At 38.7% G+C, this 24,772-nt stretch overlaps 1 protein-coding gene and 1 long non-coding RNA gene across 3 annotated transcripts in view; one reads left to right on the top strand and one right to left on the bottom strand.

Annotated features, from left to right (window-relative positions):
* LOC111949261 (myelin-oligodendrocyte glycoprotein-like) overlaps positions 1 to 24,772 on the bottom strand; it is a 150,101-nt gene that overhangs the window by 9,850 nt on the left and 115,479 nt on the right. The window contains exons 1-3 of one of the 2 annotated variants that reach the window (XM_078935872.1): positions 2,560 to 2,679; positions 605 to 937; positions 477 to 512 (exon numbers count right to left, since the gene is read on the bottom strand). In XM_078935872.1, the coding sequence (XP_078791998.1) occupies positions 477 to 512; positions 605 to 937; positions 2,560 to 2,614 (424 nt within the window). In that variant the 5' untranslated portion in view covers positions 2,615 to 2,679. Of the gene's footprint in view, positions 1 to 476; positions 513 to 604; positions 938 to 2,559; positions 2,680 to 24,772 lie in introns of those variants that run through there. The other variant, XM_078935873.1, reaches the window with a different exon arrangement.
* LOC105356319 (uncharacterized) lies at positions 3,301 to 5,665 on the top strand. The gene is made up of 4 exons (XR_910511.4): positions 3,301 to 4,366; positions 4,509 to 4,567; positions 5,011 to 5,145; positions 5,244 to 5,665. It is a non-coding gene; the product is annotated as an uncharacterized LOC105356319 (long non-coding RNA).

The raw sequence follows: 24,772 nt of genomic DNA, 5'->3' as shown, positions 1-24,772 counted from the left end.
TGTTTCTATGAGGTTTAAAGCAGATTTGATTATATTTTGCCTATTCTGGAGGTTGCCAATTTTCCTATCATTTTGCATATTTGGAGTTTATTTCATAATGACATACTGAGTCAGTTTCCTTGTTTTATGTAATTTATTTTATTTACAGCAGGGCTATATGTGTTATTTATTTAGTGATGAGAGGATTTTTGTTGTTTGCAGACTAAATTGGAATAGATAGACAACTTTATTTATCCATTTGGGAGGTTCCCGCATGGAAATTGACAATATTCAGCAAAGGAATAAATTCAGAAAGTCTGACAAGTGGAGTCACCTCTCCATTTTCCTCCTCCCTGTGTCCTGACCGACACCCCATCTTGTTTACGGTTAAACTCCTAACCCGAATCAGCAATACAGTCCTCCTTCCTCACAGTCCTCCCTAACAACTCTACTTCCTGTTTCACAAGAAACGTGTCACTGAAAGGTGTTTTCCTCACCTGGAAGGTCGCGTGTGTCACTGTTCGTCTGTAGAACTGATCAGAAGTCGTGTTAGATCATATTTAGCTGGTTACAGATTTGAAAAAAAAAGATTTTTCGTTCATTCTGGTCTAAAACAGCATCTTACCAACTGTCAGGGTGACGTTAGAAGATATGTCATGATTACGAAGACAGAAGGTGTAGTTTCCTTCCTCCTCCTTGGTGACGTTGGTCAGTGTGAGGGAAACGTTTCCATCCTTCAGGTTCTGGTGGTTGAGGATGGTCCTGTTCTTGAATCTCAGGTCTTGATCATCATAGTTGTCCCCCCCACTCCGATACACGTGAACAACATCTGGGCCATGTTTCCATTCCAAGGTCTCAGCCCTCAAGTCAGATGGAGTTTCTACTCGACATGACAGAACCGCATCCTGACCCAGATGTGCTTGGACCGTCGATGGAGAGCAGACCACTTTAGAAGAACCTGAAGGAAAAAAAAGAGAGTTTAGTTTAGTGGAACATTTTATACATAACAAGTAATTGAGAAGGCATGTCTTCATCCGCTGTTAATGGTTTGTGGGTTATTACAGTGATTGTCTTTGCAAAATAAAGGATCTTCTTTGTGTTTCCTGTCATATTTTAGTTAATCTATGTATCGCATTTTGTGTGAGGCTCAGGTAGAGGTTCCTTGGGTGGGCTAGATTCACTTTTGCACTCATCAGTGAGGTGTTCTTTTAGTTGAACCAGTTTTCAGTTTCCATCAATCTTTCTATTTTCAGTGGAACATATTCCTCTTCTCCTCCTTCTGTCTCACCAGACCGTTCACTCTCCTATCCATCTGAGAACAAAGAACTCTTAGCTTAAATCTGTTTTCCTCAGGAATCCATGATGACACTTTAATGTTCACAGGTTGTGTAAAGAACCATCAACCTTATGAAGTTGGACTGTCTCAAAATAAAACAGAATCTGCACAATCAGAGAGTCACAATCACAAAAAGAAAGGAAGACAGACTAGCAAAGCAAAGGCACGCTTCAGTCCCCTGAGACAAACTGATGACATCATCGCATATTCCACCTTTTTGTCTGTTACATCACCACGGCTGAACTAAAACCTAAACTAGACGTGTTTCAAATATTTTATTTAACTGAAAAGAAGAAATTAAAGGTAGAGTTTGGAAAAAAAAACTAAACTGAAACAAGTTAACCTAAACTGGAAACTTACTGAAAATAAACAGATCAAAAAACAAAAGTTAAGTTAAAAATGAATAAGAAAAATTGAAAAAAATCAGCAATTCTCCTCTGTTGACATTCCATCAACCACAATAGAACAAAAACCCTCACCTGAGGACTGGTGTCAGCTCACAGTCTGTCTTTTTCTATGCTTAAGTATGTAAGTGTGAGCTTTGGTTGTATTGTGTATGTGTTGATGTGTGTGTAGGTATATGGAGCCGGCAGACATATTTGAAACATTAGTGTGGACAGGCCCCGCCCTTTGAACTGACCGACAGTAATGATGATTATTTTATGATTATTCGCTCTGGTCCAACAGAAAAAGGATTCAAACATAATTAATATAAATCAATTTAGCCTCAATTCCAAATGGGTTTTATACAAATATACTCCTTGTGTGTCAAAGGATTCATAACCCCTGTTGTAACAGTAAAATCTGTCCAACACAAGAGGCTTTCAGCTCTCATCAGTCTGCTCAGCTGTTGAACAGGACAAGTAAAAATTAAGGAAAATGGAAAAATACAGAATTATATTAACTGGACAACTTTAATGGAAAATTAAATGTCATTATTTTCCAATTTATCCTTTTATTTAGCTCAAGTTTATTTATTTTTAGATAATATTGATAAATGTTTATCACAGACAAGTTTCATACATGAAAATGGGACAAAAATGGTCTTAAAGGACTCTTTGGGCATCAGATGACCCCTTTCCCAACAATCAGCAGTAAAAGTTTAACAAATAAGGTTAACATTTATAAAAAAAACTATTCTCTAACAGCCTAATGATCACAGAAATAACAGGAACTCATAGAATGACGGAGTTCAGTTTGCTGCAGGAATCAGGATGAGTTTAAATAAAAAGTTTAAAGTTTACCTGAGAGTCCTTCCACCACCAAAGGAATTACAGACAGCAGATAGAAGATCTTCATGATTCAGAAACCAAGAACAGACTAAACAGCAAACTGGTTCCTTCAGGGACTGATGGAGTTTGGAGCGCCCTGACGGTTGTCACGCTAATATAGCTGTCTCAGTGGGAGAGGCAGATCCTGCATCTATGCGTCAAAGTTGGGCGGGATCAGAACAGGTAGAGTCCCTGACAAGCAGCTTGTTACACAACAGACTATGAAGCCTAATTATATCATGGGGGGGGGGGGGGGGGGGGGGGGAAGAAAACCAAAGAAAAAAATCTATTGTCCAGGAGGAAGAACAGAGGAACTCAAAAAGAATAAACAAGAAAGTCAAAAAAGGGACAGAGGGGGAAGAAAAATGGAGAATATTTCTCTCTTTTTTCTTGATCCTCTGTTCTGTTCCATCATTTTTATTTTTTGCTTTCTTTAGTACAATTTAACAAATGAAAGAAAAACCAGAAGACCCTCTAGTCGGTGGGTTACAAATAAGTCCATTCAATGCTTTTTCCAAGCAAACTTTATTTAGATAAAACACACTGCTTTAAAATTGAGATGTAATCTTAGAAGAACACTACATGCAGTCTTTACTTTGAGGATGTTGATAGAGAAGTAATGAGGACATTAGACACTCAGAGTAGTATGGTTGGACGTCCTATGAGCACTTATGTATCACGTGCACGCTCCATGCGTGCTGCATTTGTTCGCAGTCAGTAAGGAGCCAGATCTCAATGACTAGAGTGTGGAATAAGGGACGACAACATGACCTGTACTTCATAAGTGAGTGCATCTTCCATGATCCTTGTGAATAAATCCGCAGTATCCTTGTGAATACTTGACGTATGTTTTGTTTGCTCTCTTTTTTTTAAACTGATAAAATAATAATAGACTGTTTCTATTTTTCAAAGCCTTTATTTACAGTATTTTTCCACAGCTGCCAAAAACTTTTGCACAGTCTTGTCTGTAAATCAAAAACCTTTTAAAAGTCTTTTATAGCACAAATGACATCATCATATATCTATATCTAGAATGGAGGGAATCCCTGCTATGCTGTGACGTGTTTTTTTTTTGTTCTGGGTACCCATGGCAACAACAGGGAGGAGTCACATGACTGAGCTGAGGAACTGGTTACCAAGTCCCAAACAAGGAAGACACGGCGAGGCACAAGACCGAGACGAAGGTCAGTCCATGTTTTAAAGATTACTGAGAATGTTGTTTTTTTACTGCTTACAAAACTATAACAACAACAAAATACAGTATAGTCTTATTTTATAATCCAGACAGACGAAAAAAAATTTTGTCCTTTTTGTCCTGCTGTTTCAGTTCCACACACACACCACTAGTTGTCAGTATGGTTGGATGTTGGACTTCCTTACTCATTACTGAATAATGCTAAATGTTCAGTAGTGTGACGGTGTGGCACCGTCAGATGACGAGGGGGGGCCACACCGTGTTTTATTGTTTGTGTATTGATGTGCTTTGTTATTTATGACTACCACCTGTGGTGCCGCCTGGACGGGAATGGAGAGCAACGCCCCGTGGGCGTGGCATCCCATTTAAAGGTGAGCACCGCAGGTGGTGAAAGGAGGAGTGACGGAGGTGCCATGCGCTGTGTGGCCCTGCGTGTAGCAGCACCCCTGCACCCCCACCTCTGACAAATGCTGAGGAGATGGCCCTGAGTCTGAACAGTGGAAGGCCGGTGGCTGAGGGAATTCCTGCAGGGAGTTCATCAGAGCCAGTCACTCACTCCCCAGGAAACAAGTGCCTTCATCAAATGTAAAAGGCCTCCCCCCACCCACACACACACTTTATATATATTATCATTTCAAATGTGCAAAATGCCAGCCTCAAGCCACTCAGAAGCACCAGTACTTGGATAAATATATATAATATTTTAACATTGCATTGGTCTCAACAGATTCTGATGGCAATATCGTCCTTTTAGACCCTCCTGTCACAACTGAACCCCAGGCAGTTGTAAGTAGCCTACATAACACACCAGAAATGAGCACAGGTAGTATTATAAAGTGTGCTCAACCAAATGCTTAACTTCTCAGGATGTAGAGCAGGGGTGTCAAACTTATTTTCACCAAGGGCCACATCAGCATAGTGTCTGTCCTCAAAGGGCCAGATATAACTTATACATGTATCTAAATGTAATGAAAAATAAATGTAACTACTCCTTAATGTTAAATAACTTATTATTTATTTATTATAACTTTTTAAAGTGACAATTCCAGCTGCAAAGAAAACATATGTTTACTTGTTATTCTAGCATAAATCCTTTTACATTTGATTGTCAGGTTAGGTTATATGGACAGTGTTTAAGTCCTAATGTATAGTTGCCCAATCCGATATTTCAAGTCTGATTCCCCTTAGATTTGAATAAATACACACCAATATTTGTTTTTTATTTTTAGAAATTAAAAACTTTGATGCTCTCGCGGGCCACATGAAATGACATGGAGGGCCACATTTGGCCCCCGGGCCTTGGGTTTGACACATGTGATGTAGAGGATGACACACTGTCTGCTTATACCGACAGACCTATAGAGGTAATCTTATGTTTGTGCATGTCAAACAATCTTCACAATCACATTCACATTATTGTGTCGACTAACCTATTCTTGCCCCCCCCGTCCCCACCCTCCAGAGTGTGGAGGAACAACCGCCGCAGGATGAGGAGGAGGAGGTGGAGGTGGAAGGTCCATCAAACTCCTCTGCACGGATGAACACAGTTCAGTGACGTACAGTAAATGCCAGAGTGTTATTCTATGGAATTCATGTTGAATGAACATGGACCCCACACTACTGTACTTTCAGTCACCAGTTAAGGAGTTGTATAGATTTCATCTTAATAAACAAATTGAGAAGACCGATAAAGAGATGTCCTACTTAGATCGAAAGATCCTTAAGTCAGATCTGGAAATTGAGATCCTAAAACACAAGCTACAGGTATGGTGTGTATTGTGATTGGTGAATTCTATAAAGGTTTTGGATGAATATTGAATTCTTACTGTTGCTTTTCAATTTGTAAGAAATAAGGAAGACCAAATAAATTGTGACTTGAATTTATTCATTGTGGGATTCTTTTTTTGTTAATCTTTTTTTTCTTGTTGTGGTGGTTGATTCAATCTGAGAATGAATGGTGGCATATAAGGTCTCGGACCACCCTTTCATCCTGGAAATCTGGAGGGTGGTTGGGGTCTTCCTCTACGTCTTGTATGTGTAGGGCAGGGTGTTGTTCCCCTCTAAATATGGCAATATTATGGAGAACTACACATGCCACAATGATGTCACAGGCCCTCTCAGGGGTGACCCTGAGGTGACGTAGGCACTGGAAACGTGCTTTCAACAGGCCTATGGTCATCTCCACCCTGGCTCTAGTCCTGCTGTGTGCCAAATTAAAGCGCTGCTGTGAGCCTTGTTCAGGTTCTGGGTAAGGGGTTAGGAGTTTAGGTTGGCATGGGTAACCTCTATCCCCTAGCAGAAAGCCATCAATCTCTCCTGTATAAAAAAAGACAAAAATCATATTGCTTATGTGCTACATTTAAGTGCATGTGTAAATGTAGTGCATACATTTACTTACCACATTCCAGTCTGTTGCTTAGGGTAGACTCACTAAATATTCGTGAGTCATGAACAGAGCCGGGCCACTTGGCTTCAACATTGGTGATGATATGTGCAGCATCACATATAATCTTTACAGTGGAAAGAATAAGAAATTTCAAATATAGCATTGCTAGGTTGTTTCACCATCATAAACTGCATGTAACTCTATGTACCTGCACATTAATACTGTGGATTGACTTTCTGTTTACATAGTCAGCCTCATTTTCAGTTGGTGCAATGATGGGTACAGTAAGTTACCTCTCTTTCAGAAACGGGTTTGACTTACTCTGCTTTCTCTGGTTTAACAAACCTCCCATTCTGAAATGGAAAACCCAGGGTTTCCCTAATTTCAGGGTTAACATACTTAGAGTTTACACTTAACCTCCTTTCTGAAACAGGCCCCAGATCAGGAATTTAACAATTTTACACCACAGCTTTAGCCGAAACAGTTTATAACTTACATTGATTCACATGACATCCTTTCAAACTGAGAGACACCTTGTACCACAGGACCGTCTCAATGCAGCAACTGTATTGGTAGACTGATAAAAAATATAATAATAATTTAAAAAAACACTTCTTGTTTTTGATTGTTGATTGTACAATTCATAAATCTAACAAACTATATTGATCAGAGCTAATTATGTGACCCTTGCCTTGTTTTTTTGAAGCATGTGGCTCAAAACCTTAAAATCTGATCCTCCGTAACCCTTGTGCTATCCTAGGCACTTTAACATTAGAAGTTGGGTCATCTAGACCCACTAGACAGTGCGCTGAACCTTTTTTCTTCAATGATTTGTGATCTTCACTGGTGTCCAAAGATTACATGAAATCTTTCCACCTTTATCCACCTTTGTTGTGGTCGGGAGAACACGTCAAAGTAAGGGGGGGTCATAGGATAGGATATAAGGGTTAGATATCAATTGTGGGTGTGCTTGGTGATTTTGAAATGTTTTTCATGTGTCAAAACGTTTGATTTTCATCAACTACAAAGCTGCAGGTCTTTGTAGCATTATGGGTAATGCAGACAGGAGCCTGGCGGAGTGATACATACTGTGCTTCAATTGTTTGGTAAGTGAGTTGAATAAAGTTTCACTGATCTGACTCTTTGGTTAAAATAAACCAAACTGGTTTAAAACTGGTTAGTTTAAAATAAAAATAAAAAACGTGTTATTTTCTTCAACCAGAGCCAAAAGGAAGGGTCAAAGAGCCACATGTGGCCCCGAGCCTCAGCTGGCAGACCCCTGGTTTATGTAAATAAGGTTACAGTGGATTCTGATGCAGAAAAAGCAACTATGCACTGATATACAACACTTTACAATAGTGAAATGCTTGTTGTATATCGGTGCGAAACTGATCTATAAAGACGATTTTCTCTGCGTCAGAATCAGCTGATATACGTTGATCGCACAAATTACTGTACATTTACAGTATGTCAAAGAGAATATGTCCTTTAAGAGTTGCCAGCAACATCTCCAGTGTTAAAGGGTGAAGACCAAGCACAAAGAAAGTATTGTGTTTTAGGCTATAAACTATAATATTTCATTTAAAGTCCCACCCACATCCTTTGATCTGCTTTCAAAGAGTTTCCAGGCATCTTTTAATTATGATGATGCCGTTTTTAGCCAAAATCCAAAAATCTGTGTTGATTTCTAGGACATAGTTTCTGCAGAGCAGCAGGAGTTCATCAGAAATTCACCTTCTCCTTCCCTGTTGCTGAGAGCTCTCTGTTTACACTTTCTCCCACTGGCTAAGATACCCTCACAGCCCAACTTAACATTAGCACTGCCACTAAAACAGCAGCAATATCGTAGCAATCCATCCGTAGAGGTTAGATCCAGATTCCAGCTCAGATCAGGAAAACAGAGACGTTCATGGATCTATTGGTCTGACGGTGGATGATCAGAATGAAGCCGAGCAGGAACCATGTGACCCCACCCAGTACATTTTCTATGTCACCAATACGAAATGTTGTAAACAACATTTTTACATCTGCTCCTGTTTTACAAAGATTTGAATAAAGAAAAACTCAGAAATTAAATTCGAAGCTTCATTTTTATATTAGTCCCCCATAATCAGAAAAATGCTACATGAACACGTGATTGTTTGGGTTTTGTGCATTTCCTTCTGTACTCATGTTTGGTTTTTGGTCAAATATCCTTCTTGCCTCATGGTTCTTCCTGGGTTCTCATTATTGATCGTGGAGCGACGACAATGACAAAAAAAACATGAACAGCAGAGAACATCCACACTAAAAACAAGATAATTATTCAATATAATTTAATAAAATTAGTCATTTAATAATAGAATAACATTTATTATAGATGAGACAGTCCCAACTTTCATGACTCCACCCACTAAAGAAGGTCCACATGTGACCTGATTCCTAAACAGCAAAGTGCTTTCTAACTGCATGCTGATATTTATGGTATTCAATTCAATGTTATTTATATTGCCTAAAATTTACAACAATAGTCGTCTCAATGGGCTTCATACCAGTGTTTGTGTAATATACATGAATCATGAAGAACATGTAGTCATAGAATTTAATAGCTGTTTGATAATCTAAACTAAACAGACTAAACTAACTGGACATCCCTGCCCTTAGACCCTCCTTCTCGGTAAGGAAAAACTCCAAAAAAAACGGATTCTGGAAAAAAAGAAGAAACCTCAGGGGTGTCCACATGAAGGAGGGATCCTCCCCCAGGACGGACAGGCGATGGACCAAAACTCTTAACCCTTGTGCTATCCTAGGCACTTTACCATTGGGAGTTGGGTCATCTAGACCCACTAGACAGAGCTCTGAAACTTTTTTCTTCAATGGTTTGTGATCTTCACTGGTGTCCATGGATTACATGAAATCTTTCCACCTTTATCCACCTTTGTCATGGTAGGGAGAAAACGTCAATGGAAGGGGGGGGGGGTCATCTGGACCCCATAAGATAGCACAAGGGTTAAAGAAGAATTAACTTATCTAAATCTACAACTACATGTTTAAATTCCAGCAGATGAGCTTCATCCAGATGGAGTTGGGGGACGACTGGGGGCGCCAGACGAGCTGGAGACGAGGTCCACAGCCAAGCACAGGAGCAGCAGTAGAGATGAGCCAACTGGAATCTGGAATCACTCCCGCTCCCCCGGAGGGGAGTGGGAAAGGGGGACAATGCATGAATCATACTGTACCAAACAGGTACAGTGGGTCTGCTCGGCTGTTTTGACCCTGCCACTGAGCGTACACTTTTGCAGGTTGAGTTGCGAACAGCCTGTTTATTCGTCTGGCTTCATTGTCTCTTGTGTACCTCTTTAGGCGGCTGCTCAAGGGTAGGAGCCTTTGTTTGGCAGTTTCCAGTGCTTCAGGTATGGGCATCTGGCTGTAACTCTTAGGTACTTGCTTTCTCATTGTACCTCTTTGAACCTCTGTCAGCTTACTCACATCCCTCCAGGTTGCCTTGATTTTGGCCTCTAACCGTTGCTTCCATGGTGGGTATTGTTTTCTGCCATGGTTACTCTTATAGACAAGCATCTCAAGGATCACTGCTGCTGAAGTGTAGACCTAGCGGGTATTCTAGGAAGCATGTTTAAACTAGCCTGACTTTAAGCCTGAACTCTGGCGGAAATCCACCTGAACTTCCTTACTCTGGGTATGTCGGTTCCAAAAGATGAGTTGGCGTAATTACGCTGGAATTGGTAACCCTGGGATAATGCACGTGCACGTCAAGTACATAAAGACATTCTCAATGGATCGCCGAATTTCCGGAGTCACAATGGAAATGCATGGAGAACAAAAGAGAGTGCTATACTTCAGTGAGATGGAGATTTTAATGACGGCGTATGAAGATTATAGGTCCATCAAAAAAGTAATACGGCTGCATCATCAGCAAAAAAAAGAGTTTCTGCTTGGAGAGAACAGACAAAGTAAAGGCACGAGTTTCTATCTCATTTTCATTGTGATGCACATAGATAAATACAGCAGGAAAAATAAGTATTGAACACGTCAACATTTCTCTCAAAAAACATATTTCTAATCGAGCTATTGACACGAAATTTTCACCAGATGTCGGCATCAACCCAAGTAATGCACACACAGAAAGAAATCCAAACATTTATGTCCATAAATGAAGGTAAGGGTAATAAAGTGAAATGGCACAGGGAATAAGTATTGAACACATGAAGAAAAGGAGGGGTAAAAAGGTCTGGCAAGCCAAGAAAGCAGCTGGAGTTTGTCAGTATTCAGAAGGTTAACCTGCCCCCTATTAGTGCAAAGTAATATCAGCTGGTATAGTCCTGATTGATGCCTTTTAAAAAGGTTTCTCACCAGCAAGGCGGTAGACAAGAAGCATTGCATGATGGGTAAAAGCAGAGAGCTGTCCAGAGACCTACACAACCTTATTGTTGCAAAACACACTGAAGGCATTGGTTACAGTCGCATTTCTAAACTTCTGAAAGTTCCAGTGAGTACCATTGGGGCCATCATCCGGAAGTGGAAAGAACACGGCATTACCATAAACCTGCCACGGCCAGGTGCTCCTCGCAAGATTTCAGACAGAGGAGTCAGAACAATCATCAGAAGGGTTCTCCAACAGCCCAGGACCACTCATGGAGAGCTTCAGAAAGACCCGGAATCAGCAGGTACCGTTGTTTCAAAGAAAACAATAAGTAATGCACTCAACCGCCATGGCCTCCATGCACGCACACCACGCAAGACTCCGTTTTTGAAGAAGAAGCATGTTGAAGCTCGTTTGGAGTTTGTGACACAACATTTGGATAAACCCATGACATTCTGGGAGAAGATACTCTGGTCAGATGAGACCAAAATTGAACTCTTTTGGAGAAAAAATGGAACCGCACATCACCCCCAAAACACCATACCAACAGTCAAGTTTGGAGGTGGGAGCATCATGGCGTGGGGCTGTTTTTCAGCATGTGGCACTGGTAGACTTCATATCATTGAAGGAATAATGACTGGAGAAAAGTATGGAGACATTCTTGATCAGAATCTGCTGTCATCTGCCAGGCTGCTGAAGATGAAAAGAGGGTGGATCTTTCATCAAGATAACGATCCAAAGCACACAGCCAAGGTAACACTCAACTGGTTGAAGAAAAAGAAAATCAAGCTGCTAGAATGGCCCAGTCAATCGCCAGACTTGAATCCAATTGAAAATCTTTGGAAAGAACTGAAGATCCGGGTTCACTGAAGAGACCCCCGGAACCTTGAAGATTTGAAGGCAGTTTGTGTGGATGAATGGGCCAAAATCACACCTGAGCAATGTATTCCACTGGTTTCTCCATACAGGAGGCGTCTTGAGGCTGGAATCACCAACAAAGGTTTTTGCACTAAGTATTAAATACATTTCAGTAAGCGTGTTCAATACTTATTCCCTGTGCCATTTCACTTTATTACACATAACTTCATTTATGGACATAAATGTTTGGATTTCTTTTTATGTGTCCATTACTTTGGATAATGCCGACATCTGGTGAAAATTTCATGTCAATAGCTCGATTAGAAATATGTTTTTTGAGAGAAATGTTGACGTGTTCAATACTTATTTTCCCCGCTGTACTTAATTGAATTAATTTAAATGAAAGTAAAATAACTGTCTGAAAACTACGTGTTATTTTTAAACTGACTAATTAAGAAAATGATTTATCTTAACTGAAGCAAATAATGAAGTTAGATCGTAGTAAAAAGTTCATTTTTCCAACATCCATATGTGGTCTTATCATCCTCTCATGGTGGAAAAAGTATTATCTGAGCTTCTTCATCCACTAAATCATCTTCAAATGGACACGCCATGCTGCTTCACCTCTCTGAAAACAATCTAACCTTCAACTAAACCTGCTCCAGACCAGGTTATGTTCAGAGCATGAGTTGCTATGTCAACTTGACATACCCTGAAACATACCTCCATTTCTGGAACCGAAAGCTGAGGTTATCAACTTCCTTAGCGTTAAACTTACCATGGGAGCTAGCATAACCTGATTTCTGGAATACCCCCCGGGTCATGTGACGCATCGGTCACTGTATTTATTTTTGTTTTATTTTTGTTGAGCATTATTGGAATTTCTCTGTACATGACACAGAATGTTTCTTTGTAGGAAACTGTTTATGTCTGTATGTTTATTTATGTTCTTGAACAATGTGAAACTCTTTCCTTTTTGTCTTGGGACTAATGGAGAGCAACGCCCAGGAGGAGGGGCTTACCATTCAAAAGAGAACCTATTACAGCTGTCAGTGTGGGAGTCTGAGTGGAGAAGTTGGAGTGGCAGAGTGGAGAAACGTATGTTGGTTAGCCTTTGTGGACAAATTGTTGTGCTCTGTTCTTGCATTAAAGTCAAGAATGCTTTCACCTTGGTGCCTCTGCCCTTATTTCCTGACAGGACCAACGACAATATGTAAGACAAACATGTAAACATTTGGACATCAATTTAATTAATAAATAAATAAATGAAATGAAAATGAATTGATCTGTTTTCAGAGAGTTCCCAGGCATCTTTTAATTATGATGATGCAGTTTTTAGCCAAAATCTGTGTTGATTTCTAGGACATAGTTTCTGCAGAGCAGCAGGAGTTCATCAGAAATTCACCTTGGAGGGATCCCACCCCTCCTTCCCTGTTTCTGAGAGCTCTCTGTTTACACTCTCACCCACTGTCTAAGAGACCCTCACACCCCAACCTAACATTAGCACTGCCACTAAAACAGCAGCAATATCGTAGCAATCCATCCGTAGAGTTTAGATCCAGATTCCAGCTCAGACCAGGAAAACAGACGTTCCAGAAAGGGGTGGAGCAAGAAGCGTGTGGCCCGCCCAGCAAATTTTCTACATCACAATGTTGACGAGCAGAAGGCTGAGATCATTCTGTCAGGCTGATTGGGTTAGAATGGCAGATTGGACATGTTAAAAGGAGAGTGATGCTGGAAATTATTGCTCTTCCATTGGTAACTATGGTGACCTGCAAAGAAATGTGTGCAGCCATCATTGCGTTGCATAAAAATGGCTTCATAGGCGAGGATATTGTAGCAACAAAGATTGCAGCTAAATCAACAATTTATAGGATCATCAAGAACTTCAAGGAAAGAGGTTCAATTCTTGTTAAGAGGGCTTCAAGGCGTTTATTTTTCCTACATTAGAGTTTAAGAATGCCTCACACAATCCAAAAATGGTCTAAAGAAAATCAACCTCAAGTTTCTCAATAACTAATCAGGGAAAAGTATTGATTGAGACTTTCTTTTTTACCGCTGTACTGGTTACATTTCCCTAAAATAAAAAGCACATTTAATGTCAGAAACACTGTCATCATAATGATGCACAGATTTCACATAAAATCCCTTTAAAATGATGCAAAAGTGGATGTTTTCTTCATATTTATTATTATTATTAATCATTTATTAAATTGCACTTTTATTTAACAACAACAAAATAATTTCAATTTTCAGTTTTTATCACTTTATGCACTTTATAAATGTTTTTATTTATTATTTTTTGTCATATTTTTTAACATGGGTTGTTTTTATGTATTCATGATCCTGTTGATTTCATGTTTCCCTTTTTGAAATACTGATACAAAGCCCATCGAGACGACTGTTGTTGTGATTTTGGGCTATACAAATAAAATTGAATTGAATTGAATCAGCAGGGGGCAGCAGTGACTCACATGACATGATTTACATATAATCGTCAACTGTGTCCGGCACATTGTTTATGTGTTGAATAGATAAATAACCCCCTGATAATGAAACAGATCAGGGGTTGACCTGTTCTCTAGCGCCACCATCCGGCCAAACTATTAAATTATAATTATTGTATCTTAAAAAGGTTTCATACCGATCTTCTCAAATTTACTGATGTAGCAAATTGATTTATTTTTAATGAACATTCTCCAAACTCCACAGTGATTATTTAATTTTGAAATTATTTTATTTTGAATTAACACATAACATAAATAAATATTTTGTTAATCTTCCAATTATTTTATAAGAAATTTTGTTTCACACAGTTACCTGTTGTGCAGGGAAGGCAAGTAGTGAGACCCACCCTGCCTTCACCATGCGGCCACTGCCCCTCCCTTTTCTTTGGAGTTCTAAACTGTTCATAATTAAATAAATAAATATGGCCTCATGCAAATACACAATCAACCAATAAATCTCTCATAAATATATAAAAAGATCATGAAATGTTGAAAAACCTGCACACTGATTTTAAATTAACCATTATATTAAAATATATTTCATTATGCTTTAAAAAAACTGTCCAGCATTTTAAAATATTCATTTTCAATTATGTTGAATATTATTATAATGTGTTTTTTCAGAACCTCGGATTTCAAAATCAATATTTTCCAAAGTAGCTTTCTTTTTATTTCTCATTGCTGTTTTTCAGAATGACTTATTTATTTCATGAAGAGCTTTTTCAGGAGAATGACTCTATCTGTCAATGAAACCAGACAAGCCGGAGACACTTTTGTGTTTGGCTACTCCTTTACTCAGACATGAGCAGCAGTACTATGACTACATCCATCAAAGATGCTTCAGCAAACGTGACGGCGCAATGCACACCCCTCAACACTAGGGGGAGTATGCACCTCAACACATCCACAGTGTTACAAGAAATTGGGCAGTTTTGGTTCTAAATATGCACATAAAAGAGATCAAGAGATCATCAGAGAGTCTCTGCTTCAGCTCCTGCAATGAAATACGTCTCGATGATGGCCACCTCAGCTGTTTTGTCCACCTCTATCAGAGCGCGCAGCACAGGAGTGTGTGAGCACAAGTTAACAGTGTGTTGTTCAGTTCGCCAGAAAAGTAATAAAAACAGGTCTTCTCTAAAAGAACAGAGACTGGTTCTTTAATTAACCCGCTGTGGAGGCTAAGAGGGTCAGAACGGGGAAGTGATGTCATGGTGCCTCTGTCAGACTCCTCCCCCTCCTCTAGTTCAACCTGACGCAACCAGCTGTTGGTACACGCTCATACCTTGTTTTCTCGTGCCTTCTCAGGAAACCATTCCCACGAGGAGCTTACCTGGTTGCCGTTTGTCACCCGCTCGCCTCGTCCAGTCGCCTCTCTGGTTCCGTCTCGGATTTCACGGTTGCTGCCGTCAAGAACCTCCAGCCTCCTCCTCTGGCCGCCGCAAGAGTCCTGGGATTCATCCTTGTTCATTAACCTACTCACTGCTGTGAAATTAAATTCTTTTCTCCCTTACCTCGCTGCCTGCCGAGTCTCCATCCGGGTTCCAGCTCTCCCAGCACCCAGATCTCCACTGCGTTTTCTGACCAGAAGCCTCATGGCAGAAAAAGGTTCAACATTTTGCCCCAGAGGAAAAAATAAAATCAGAGGATGATTTATAATCATTGTCTCAATGAAAATAGAAAAATATAAGGTTCAGCAGGCCTGAGCAGGCTTGATGTTCCGCTTTCCACAGCCGGTCTGTCTATGTGGACGACTGGAGCTCCTCTGTGGTTTGGTCCACACAAACCCTCAAACTACAAAAACAGAGTTTGCATCTTCTGCAGCAGACAGATTGTCTCTATTTGATTCTCTAATGTCAGCAAAAAGATATGGCTGAAATATGCCATCTCTCTGACTGGAACACCGCTGAGCGGGTATCGAGGAATATTAGTCGATTTCCAGAGATCAGCCAATGTGCATTTAGATCCCTCCCACTTTCAGTGATTGACAGACAGACTTTCTGCTTAAAAAGGTCATCATGAAATAAATAAGCCATTGTGAAAAACAGCAACATGAAATCAAAACAAAAATACTTTGGAAAATATTGATTTTGAAATCCAAGGTTCTGAAAAAAAAAACAGAATTATAATAATATTCAACATGATTAAAATGAATATTTTAAAATGCTGTTTTAAAATAATTAACAGGTTTTTGAAGCAAAATGAAATATATTGAATAATATAATGGCTAATTTAAGATCAGTGTGCAGGTTTTTCCCAATTTCATGATCTTTTTAAATATTTATGAGAGATTTATTGGTTGATTGTGTATTTGCATGAGGTCATATTTATTTATTTAATTATGAACATAATAGGACTCCATACATTTCCAGTCTGAGTGAGCAGTCTGAGCCTGTGACTTATTTTTTCTTCAGTCTTCCAATATTCTTAGTTAGCTGTTAAAAAATAGATTGTCATAGTGTTCAGGCTTGGCAGACCCAGACGCTGGAACCCAGAATGATCACAGGAGCAGTTGGCTTCGTAAGCGGATTTTAATATCAAGTCTTTGGCAAATGGATGAATGTGGCAAGAGCGTGGCTCGTGACGTGGCTAGTAGAGGCTGAGCTGCGAAACAGCGGGTCCGGACTTCGTCGTGGCAGCAGGTAAGCAGTGCGTGGAGGACTTCAACACAGGTGACCTTAGTCGAGAGGAATCCTGAGACAGGGAGGCATAGAATTAGGATCAGGCAAGGCGAGATAACACGAGACATGAGCAGGCAGACCAGGTGTCGTCACCATTAGGGGTAACGATCTGGCGTCAGCTGAATGAGCTGGAACTCCTTAAGAGCAGCCGACTGATGAGGGTGAAGTGGTCACAGCTGGTGAAGTCCAGAGGAGAGCAGAGTGGGCGTGGCATGCAGAGGCACCGTGACAAGGATATTAGCTTCTTAAATATGTTTTAAAATGGATGCAATTGACAAGAAACAACTCTAGAATCTGTACATTTACTTTTAACTATCTTTTTGTGTGTTTTTTGGTGCTAGTTTTGATCATGCTTCTTTCCTTTGATCACGTAGGGAGCTGCAGATGTGCTGTCCACTGATGCTATTTTCTTTTGCGCTGTGGTGGTTTCTGCCATTTTGTCTTTTTCTGTTTAATACTGTTTTATTTTAAATGCTGTATTTGCCAAGTATGTGTTTTCTTTTTGTTTTATTATTGTTTGGCAGTGTGTCTGAGTGTATTTTATTGTGGAAATTGTACATTTATTGAACTTTTTGGATGAATTCAGTTGGAGTGAGTAGTCTGAGCTGACTTTTAAGGCCCTCCTTTCTCAAACACCATCATATGTTTGTGATATGATTGCTCCCTACAGAGCATGTCTGCGTGTCAGAACATGTTGATGGCTCCTCAGACATGATTGCAGATGAGAGGAGATAGAACCTTCCAGGCTGTTGCTCCTAAACTCTGGAAAGAGATTCCACTGTCCCTGCGTTCCATGGACTCTGAATTCTTTTAAAAGTCAACTGAAAACTTTTTATTTTTGCATTTTAACTGAAACTGTTTTTATTTGGGCTTGGGATGATTGTTTTGCATGGTATGTGCTTCTTTTCTTTTATGTATGTATGTATATATATATATATATATATATATAGATAGATAGATAGATAGATAGATAGATAGATAGATAGATGTGAAGCACTCTCTTGTGAAGACTGTCCTGTGAAAGGTGCTATAGAAATACATTTACTTACTAACTATACTTTTATCGTGTAATCAGTACTACATAATGTGTTTATCTATTAGTATAATTTGATACTTTTACAGGTTGCATAAATTGCTGATGAGAAAGAAACTAAAAAGAAAATAGCATCAGTGGACAGCACAACAACTGCTGGGAGCTGTAGTTGTGCAATCCACTGATGCTATTTTCTTATGGAAGTTTTTCTGTAGCATAATTAAAAATAAAATTCAAAAACAGAAATGCTTTTTAATTTTCAAAATGAAGCTGCATTTGTTGACTCCAAATTAAAATGAAAAAGCAATCCTTTAAAATGGTTTTAATTTAATTCTTTAAAAACGCTTTTTCTGTCACTTAATTAAAATTAAAAAGCATTTTTGACTTCCGGTTCTGGGTTACAGCATGAATGTGTGTGGCTCTCTGCGGCTATACAACTATCTTCAAATGAATTAAAAAGTTGATTTTCTCCAAAAAAGAGAGCTGACCATGGCCCCTAATTACGAAGACCTTAAAAAGTCTCTTGATGAAATCCAAGCTGCGTTGTATCCATTTATGGAACAAGTGACAGCCAAGCTAACGCCAATCTTGGAGCTAATGGAAGAGTTCCGAAGATTCCGCGCTAAAAACGAGCAACGAGAAAACCGGGTCGACATTCTGGAGAAAAGAATGGATGATGTGAAACGACAAGTAAGGATGAATAATGCCATTCTCACTGGAATACCGGTCAAAGCTGGGGCAAAGCTAAATGCAGCTGGAGCTAATGCTAATAGCGCTAGCAGTCCTGAAACGGAGAGCGGTGGAGAGACTCTGGAACACCAAGTGCAATTATTTCTCACGTCTAAAGGGATTTCCCTGGATCTAAATACCATCAAGACCTGCCACCCGCTCCCCAGAAGAAAGGAGACGGATAAACCAGCGATCCTCATCAGGTTTGTGAATCAAAATCACAAGCTAGCTCTGATGAATCAAAGGAGGAATCTCAAAGGTTCTGCTGTTTATCTGAACGACCATCTGACCAGAAGGAATGCTGAAATCTCCAAACATGCACGGCTTCTCAGGAAGCGTAAGCAGATTGAGAACACTTGGGTTAAAGGCTGCAGGATTTACGTCAAACCACTCGGTCCACCGGACCGGTCCAAGGTTCTGGTTGTCAACACCATGAAAGAATTTGAGAAGTGTTTAATCACGGTCGTCTGAAACAACATGCAGTAAATCAAAGAGCCAAATAATTTCAACAAATATTATGCCTGGATACAACACTTTCTCCATAAGTCTGAAGTGACCTGATTAACATCACAGCTCTGACATGCAGACAAGTTGACCTCAACTCTTAGGCGCCGCTGATATCATCTGAAGAAGGTTATGGACCTCTGTCTAATGTCAGCAGACATAACATCGAAGAGAACTATAAACTTTGTTTAAACCGAGAAGAATGGCTGTTAATCAGCAGAAGAAGAAATGCCAACCTTGGACATTCGACAAAATATGGACCCTTTTTATTTTACTCTACAGAAATACTTTATCATATATATATATATATATATATATATATATATATATATATATATATATATATATATATATATATATATATATATATATATATAGAATATACTAGACTTTTAATGATATTACTTCACTTGCTCCAAAACAATTTATAAATTGATTCATTATTTTTCCTAATGTAACATAATTTTGCACATATTTTTAACTTTTGATACTTGACCAAATTCTGCTATGAAAATTCCTGAAACAGTGTTATGTCTACTTTACTGATATAGTATTATTTTTAATCATATAAATGATTTTTATAAGTAACATAATCTGCATATATTTGGATACTTCATTGCCATGTTGATTTCTAAAAGTTTTTATATAATAATTAAGTAATTCATCTTTGTCATGTGTTTTATTGATATTTCAAGATTCTTAATTCTGTCTGATAAAAGTTAGGAACCGGATATTGATAAATCATGTAATAAAATAGTTACAGTAGAACAGGGGTGGGATTATATAACTTTGCTTCCTGCCACTCCCTTTCAAGCAATATTTATTAATATGTCTAATTATCCTAAGTTTGATTAGTTATTGTATGAATGTATAACTGGTGATTGTATTGTTTTTGTGTATTATTCCTATTTGATTGCTTGAAATAAACAATTTCAAATAAAATCAAATTTTCTGTTAATCCATTTTAATTGTCAAATTAGACATTTCTAAATGAATTTTGCAACACATTTACCAGAGAACATTTTGAAAATGAAATGTCAACTACCATTTTCATTATCATTTTAATTAAGTGACAGAATAAGCTGTGTTGAGGAAGAAAAAGCAAAAGCATTGTGGCGGATTGCTTTTTAATTTTTATTTTGAGTCAAAAAATGCAGCTTCATTTTGAAAATGAAAAAGCATTTCTGGTTTTGACTTTTATTTTTAATTATGGTACAGGATCACTTCCATATTTTCTTTTGCGCTGTTTTAAAGGCAGAATTAAAGACGCAGAGACAAGAGTTAAATCTCATCCTCATTTTTGTGCATCAGTGACCAAACCTAACCTGTTACACTGACAACATTAATGACCACAAGTGTATGAACCCTATTGGTTTTGGTGAAAGTAGGACCTTTGCTGTAGCGTCACCATCAGGTCAAACTTTCAGTTTTAGAGCTAGGCATGTGGGAAACTGGGATGCTTATTCATGACTCACAGAATGAAGAATATTGACTGATGATGGGCAACCCCCCCCCCCCCCCCACACACACACACACACACACACTTTCCTCTCATGAACGTATTTTTATCTCATTTTTGTAACGTATTTGTGATTGGTCATTATAAAGTCTCATTCGCCCCTCCTCTTATGTTATCCAGGCTTGGGACCGGCAGGTGTGAGTACAGTAAATCACACACACACACCTTCACGCCCATGGTAAGGGAGAATTCTCATGAGAATACTGTTTCCCCCTTCCCTAATGTCACGTTAGCACCAAAAATGGAAAATTATAGTCCCTCTGCTCACTTCAACAACAAGGTAGATGTGCTGCTAAGAGTGTGTCCCACCAGACTCACAGTCAGCCATGTTGAAGACAAAGTCATTATTCAAGCTCTTCATAGAACCGTCAATTGAAAATATTGTACTTGAGATGGTAATATTAGAGGGGAGGCATATGTAGTTGGAAGGACTTGAATGTGATCAATTCACAAGCCTACATTAGCTTCCTCATTTGGCAGGAGTTCACAAGTCAAGTCGTTTCCCACATCCCTACACTACGAGAAGTATCAAAGTTCTGGTGGGAGTAGTGTTTTTTTTCCACGCCTGTTATGTATCAACTCTGCACCTACAGGTGTGGGAATGTTAGGTCACACACACAGACAGACAAGTTTTACACAGCTAAAACAGCCTGGGGTCAAGTTGACCCCAAAGGAACACCAACGTATGCAATATGTGTTTAGCACATTGAAAAAAATATAATCTTGATCATTTTATGCTTAATCACTTGTCCCCATCAAAAGTGAACTATTATTTTTTGAATGCCAAACACTGAATTGGGGTCAAATTGATCCCAAGGATAATGGGAGGGTTATGTCCTGTCTTTGCCTTCCTCCTGGGCTGGTCCATAAAATTCTGTTTCCCTCTTCCAGTTTTACCTCTCGAGTTCTAGTTTCTAGTTTGGCTTGCTTGCTCAGCAGTGTTTGTTTAGGTTAATTTTGAGTAATTAAACGACTTTGTTACACCTGGAGCCTCCTCCTATGGAAGCAATTCTGTAGCATTAATAAAAAGCAAAGTCAAAACCAGAAATGCTTTTTCATTTTCAAAATGAAGCTGCATTTTTGACTCAAAAATAAAATGAAAAAGTAATCCACCAAAATGCTTTTTCATTTCCTTCCTCAACACAGCTTATTATGTCACTTAATTAAAATTAAAATGAAAATGGTATTTGACATTTCATTTTCAAGACGTTCTCTGGTAAATGTGTAGCATAATTCATTTAGAAATGTCTAATTTGACATTTAAAATGGATTAATAGAAATGCTTTTTAATTTTCAAAATGAAGCTGCATCAAATGACTCAAAATTAAAAAGAAAAAGCAATACTTCAAAATGCTTTTTCATTTCCTTCCTCAACACTGCTTATTCTGTCACTTAATTAAAATGATAAAGAAAATGGTTTTTGACATTTCATTTTAAAAAAGGTCCACGGTAAATGTGTAGCAAAATTCATTTAGAAATGTCTGATTTGACAATTAAAATGGATTAACAGAAATGCTTTTTAATTTTCAAAATGAAGCTGCATTAAATGACTCAAAATTCAAATGAAAAAGCAATATTTCAAAATGCTTTTTCATTTTATACTTAAAACTGCTTATTCTGTGTCATAATTAAAACGAAAATGCAAAGAGGGGATTGCATTTGCATTTTAACATCCACCCTGGGAAACTTGTAGCAATATTCATTTCTTAAAAGCATTAGCAGAGGGGAGGCGGGGCGATGACGTCACTGCTTTCTCCGTGGGTACGGCCGCTGTCGCTGAGAGACCTGGTGTGTCTGTGTTCGCATTGAGATCACCTAAAACCGGGTCCTGTTCACAAACCGCTGGACCTGGACTGCTCAAACCTGGATTCCTGGATCTTAATGCGAGAAATGCAGCAGAATGTTCCTTTATCTCCCTCGCGAATCAGAAGCTGTGAATCGCAACCCAACTTCTTCAGCGTCGTCTGACCGCACGGATTTAAAAACATATGATCGAGCAGAGCAGGCCCTTTATAATAATCATGACAGTAATAAAAGCACATTATGAAGATAGTCTCCTGCAGTTTCGCGCTGAGTGAGTGTTTTTGGTCCAACCAGCAACGTTTAGCATGGAGAAATCTGCTGTCTGTTGATGGGGCTCCAGCTGTCATCAAACAGCAAATTCAGCGCGATGCTGCAAATAAATGTATAAATATGTGGGAATTGCATCAGTGTTTATTTTGTTCTGGACACCACTGGAAACACAAATTCATATGATGGTTTCTCAGATCGCAGCAGCATTTCCGCCCTCAGCGATCATCGGAGCCTAGAGCTCCGCTGTGCGAAGGCAGCTGGCGGTCCACAGAACAAAGCTTGTCCGCGGTGCGTCCGGAGGAGGACCGCAGAAGGCGGACATGCAGCTACGTAGTCCTGAGAAGCTGTGGAAACTCATCAGAAGTTCATAACCAACTCAAAGCCGTCTTCTCTGCCGCTAACACAGTCTGCTCCTAGTGTGTGCGTCAGTCAGCAGCCGGACACACAGAGAAAGCAGTGACGTCATCGCCCCGCCTCCCCTCTGCTAATGCTTTTAAGAAATGAATATTGCTACAAGTTTCCCAGGGTGGATGTTAAAATGCAAATGCAATCCCCTCTTTGCATTTTCGTTTTAATTATGACACAGAATAAGCAGTTTTAAGTATAAAATGAAAAAGCATTTTGAAATATTGCTTTTTCATTTGAATTTTGAGTCATTTAATGCAGCTTCATTTTGAAAATTAAAAAGCATTTCTGTTAATCCATTTTAATTGTCAAATCAGACATTTCTAAATGAATTTTGCTACACATTTACCGTGGACCTTTTTTAAAATGAAATGTCAAAAACCATTTTCTTTATCATTTTAATTAAGTGACAGAATAAGCAGTGTTGAGGAAGGAAATGAAAAAGCATTTTGAAGTATTGCTTTTTCTTTTTAATTTTGAGTCATTTGATGCAGCTTCATTTTGAAAATTAAAAAGCATTTCTATTAATCCATTTTAAATGTCAAATTAGACATTTCTAAATGAATTATGCTACACATTTACCAGAGAACGTCTTGAAAATGAAATGTCAAATACCATTTTCATTTTAATTTTAATTAAGTGACAGAATAAGCTGTGTTGAGGAAGGAAATGAAAAAGCATTTTGGTGGATTACTTTTTCATTTTATTTTTGAGTCAAAAAATGCAGCTTCATTTTGAAAATGAAAAAGCATTTCTGGTTTTGACTTTGCTTTTTATTAATGCTACAGAATCGCTTCCATATCCTCCTCTCTCCACCTGGGTACTCCCTCAACCCCCCAACATGACAAAATGCAAGATTCGCTTAATTTAATGAAAATAACAGTGGGTGAACTGGAAGGCCGTGTTGGCTCTAATGAACATGAGTTGTCTCGTCTGGAAACACGCATAAAGGTACTTGTTTTTTATTGTTGTTCTTGTTTAGATGGGGATGTAACGATTCGCTTTCCCCACCATTTGAACAAAAAAATTAAGCTAATTTTTTTTAAATCAGCTAAACAGCAAGAAACAATGAAAAAAGTCCTTCCTGTTGGTTTATACTGAACCTGGAGTCATTTAATAAAATTATATTAAATATTTTAAATGTAGCACAGCACGTGTGTTTGACTGACTGATATGCAAACGTATGCAGCAGAAATGCTACGATTCATTTCCCCTACGAGTCGTGTCTGGGTTCTGGGATCTGGGTTATAGAACACAACTCGGGTCACTGACGAACTTATCGAGGTGAGCAGGCTTTGATGCTCTGATCCCACCTGGATTTCAGGTGAACTTTCACCTGTGGACTGTCTGAAGAAATCCACTCAGTTATCCAACGATCAAATCCCTTCTTTAAATGTCTAAATAATTTATTTAAATGTATTAAGAAATCAATGCTAGTAGCTTGTGTAGCTACAGAAAACACAAATATAATTATAGTTTTTGTGTTAAAATTTATTAATTATATTGTAATCATATTGTTCTAAAATTACAGCTGCCTTTGCACCAACATTTAAAAAATAAATCACTATTTAGAAAGAATATATTTGTTTTTTGTGAGGTTACATCAAATGTTTATAAACTGAAGGAAAAAACAACTACCAGGATATAATCTCAAATAATTTTACTGAAAACTAATTTAACTTTTATTACAACTTTTAGAAAAAAGAGCTGCAACTTCCAGCTTTTTCTGCCACAATTATCACAAAAATGCTTGTGACATCATGGAGGGACTGTACATCAATACAGACTATGAGTTTCTGCTTTTTAATTTTTGGATGCTGGTGAGCCACGGCATTTTTGTCAAGGAGAAAGTGAACCTTGGCTCAAAAAAGGTTGAAATACACTGCTGTAGATCAGTGGTCCCCAACCCCTGGGTCATTTGGTAACGGGCCGCACAGAA

The sequence above is a fragment of the Oryzias latipes genome, chromosome 18 (assembly GCF_053564925.1).
Source record: "Oryzias latipes strain Hd-rR chromosome 18, Olatipes_Hd-rR_3.1".
Lineage (NCBI taxonomy): Eukaryota > Metazoa > Chordata > Actinopteri > Beloniformes > Adrianichthyidae > Oryzias > Oryzias latipes.
Note: the sequence above shows the minus strand (reverse complement) of the source record. Positions and strands in the feature narration are given on the sequence as shown.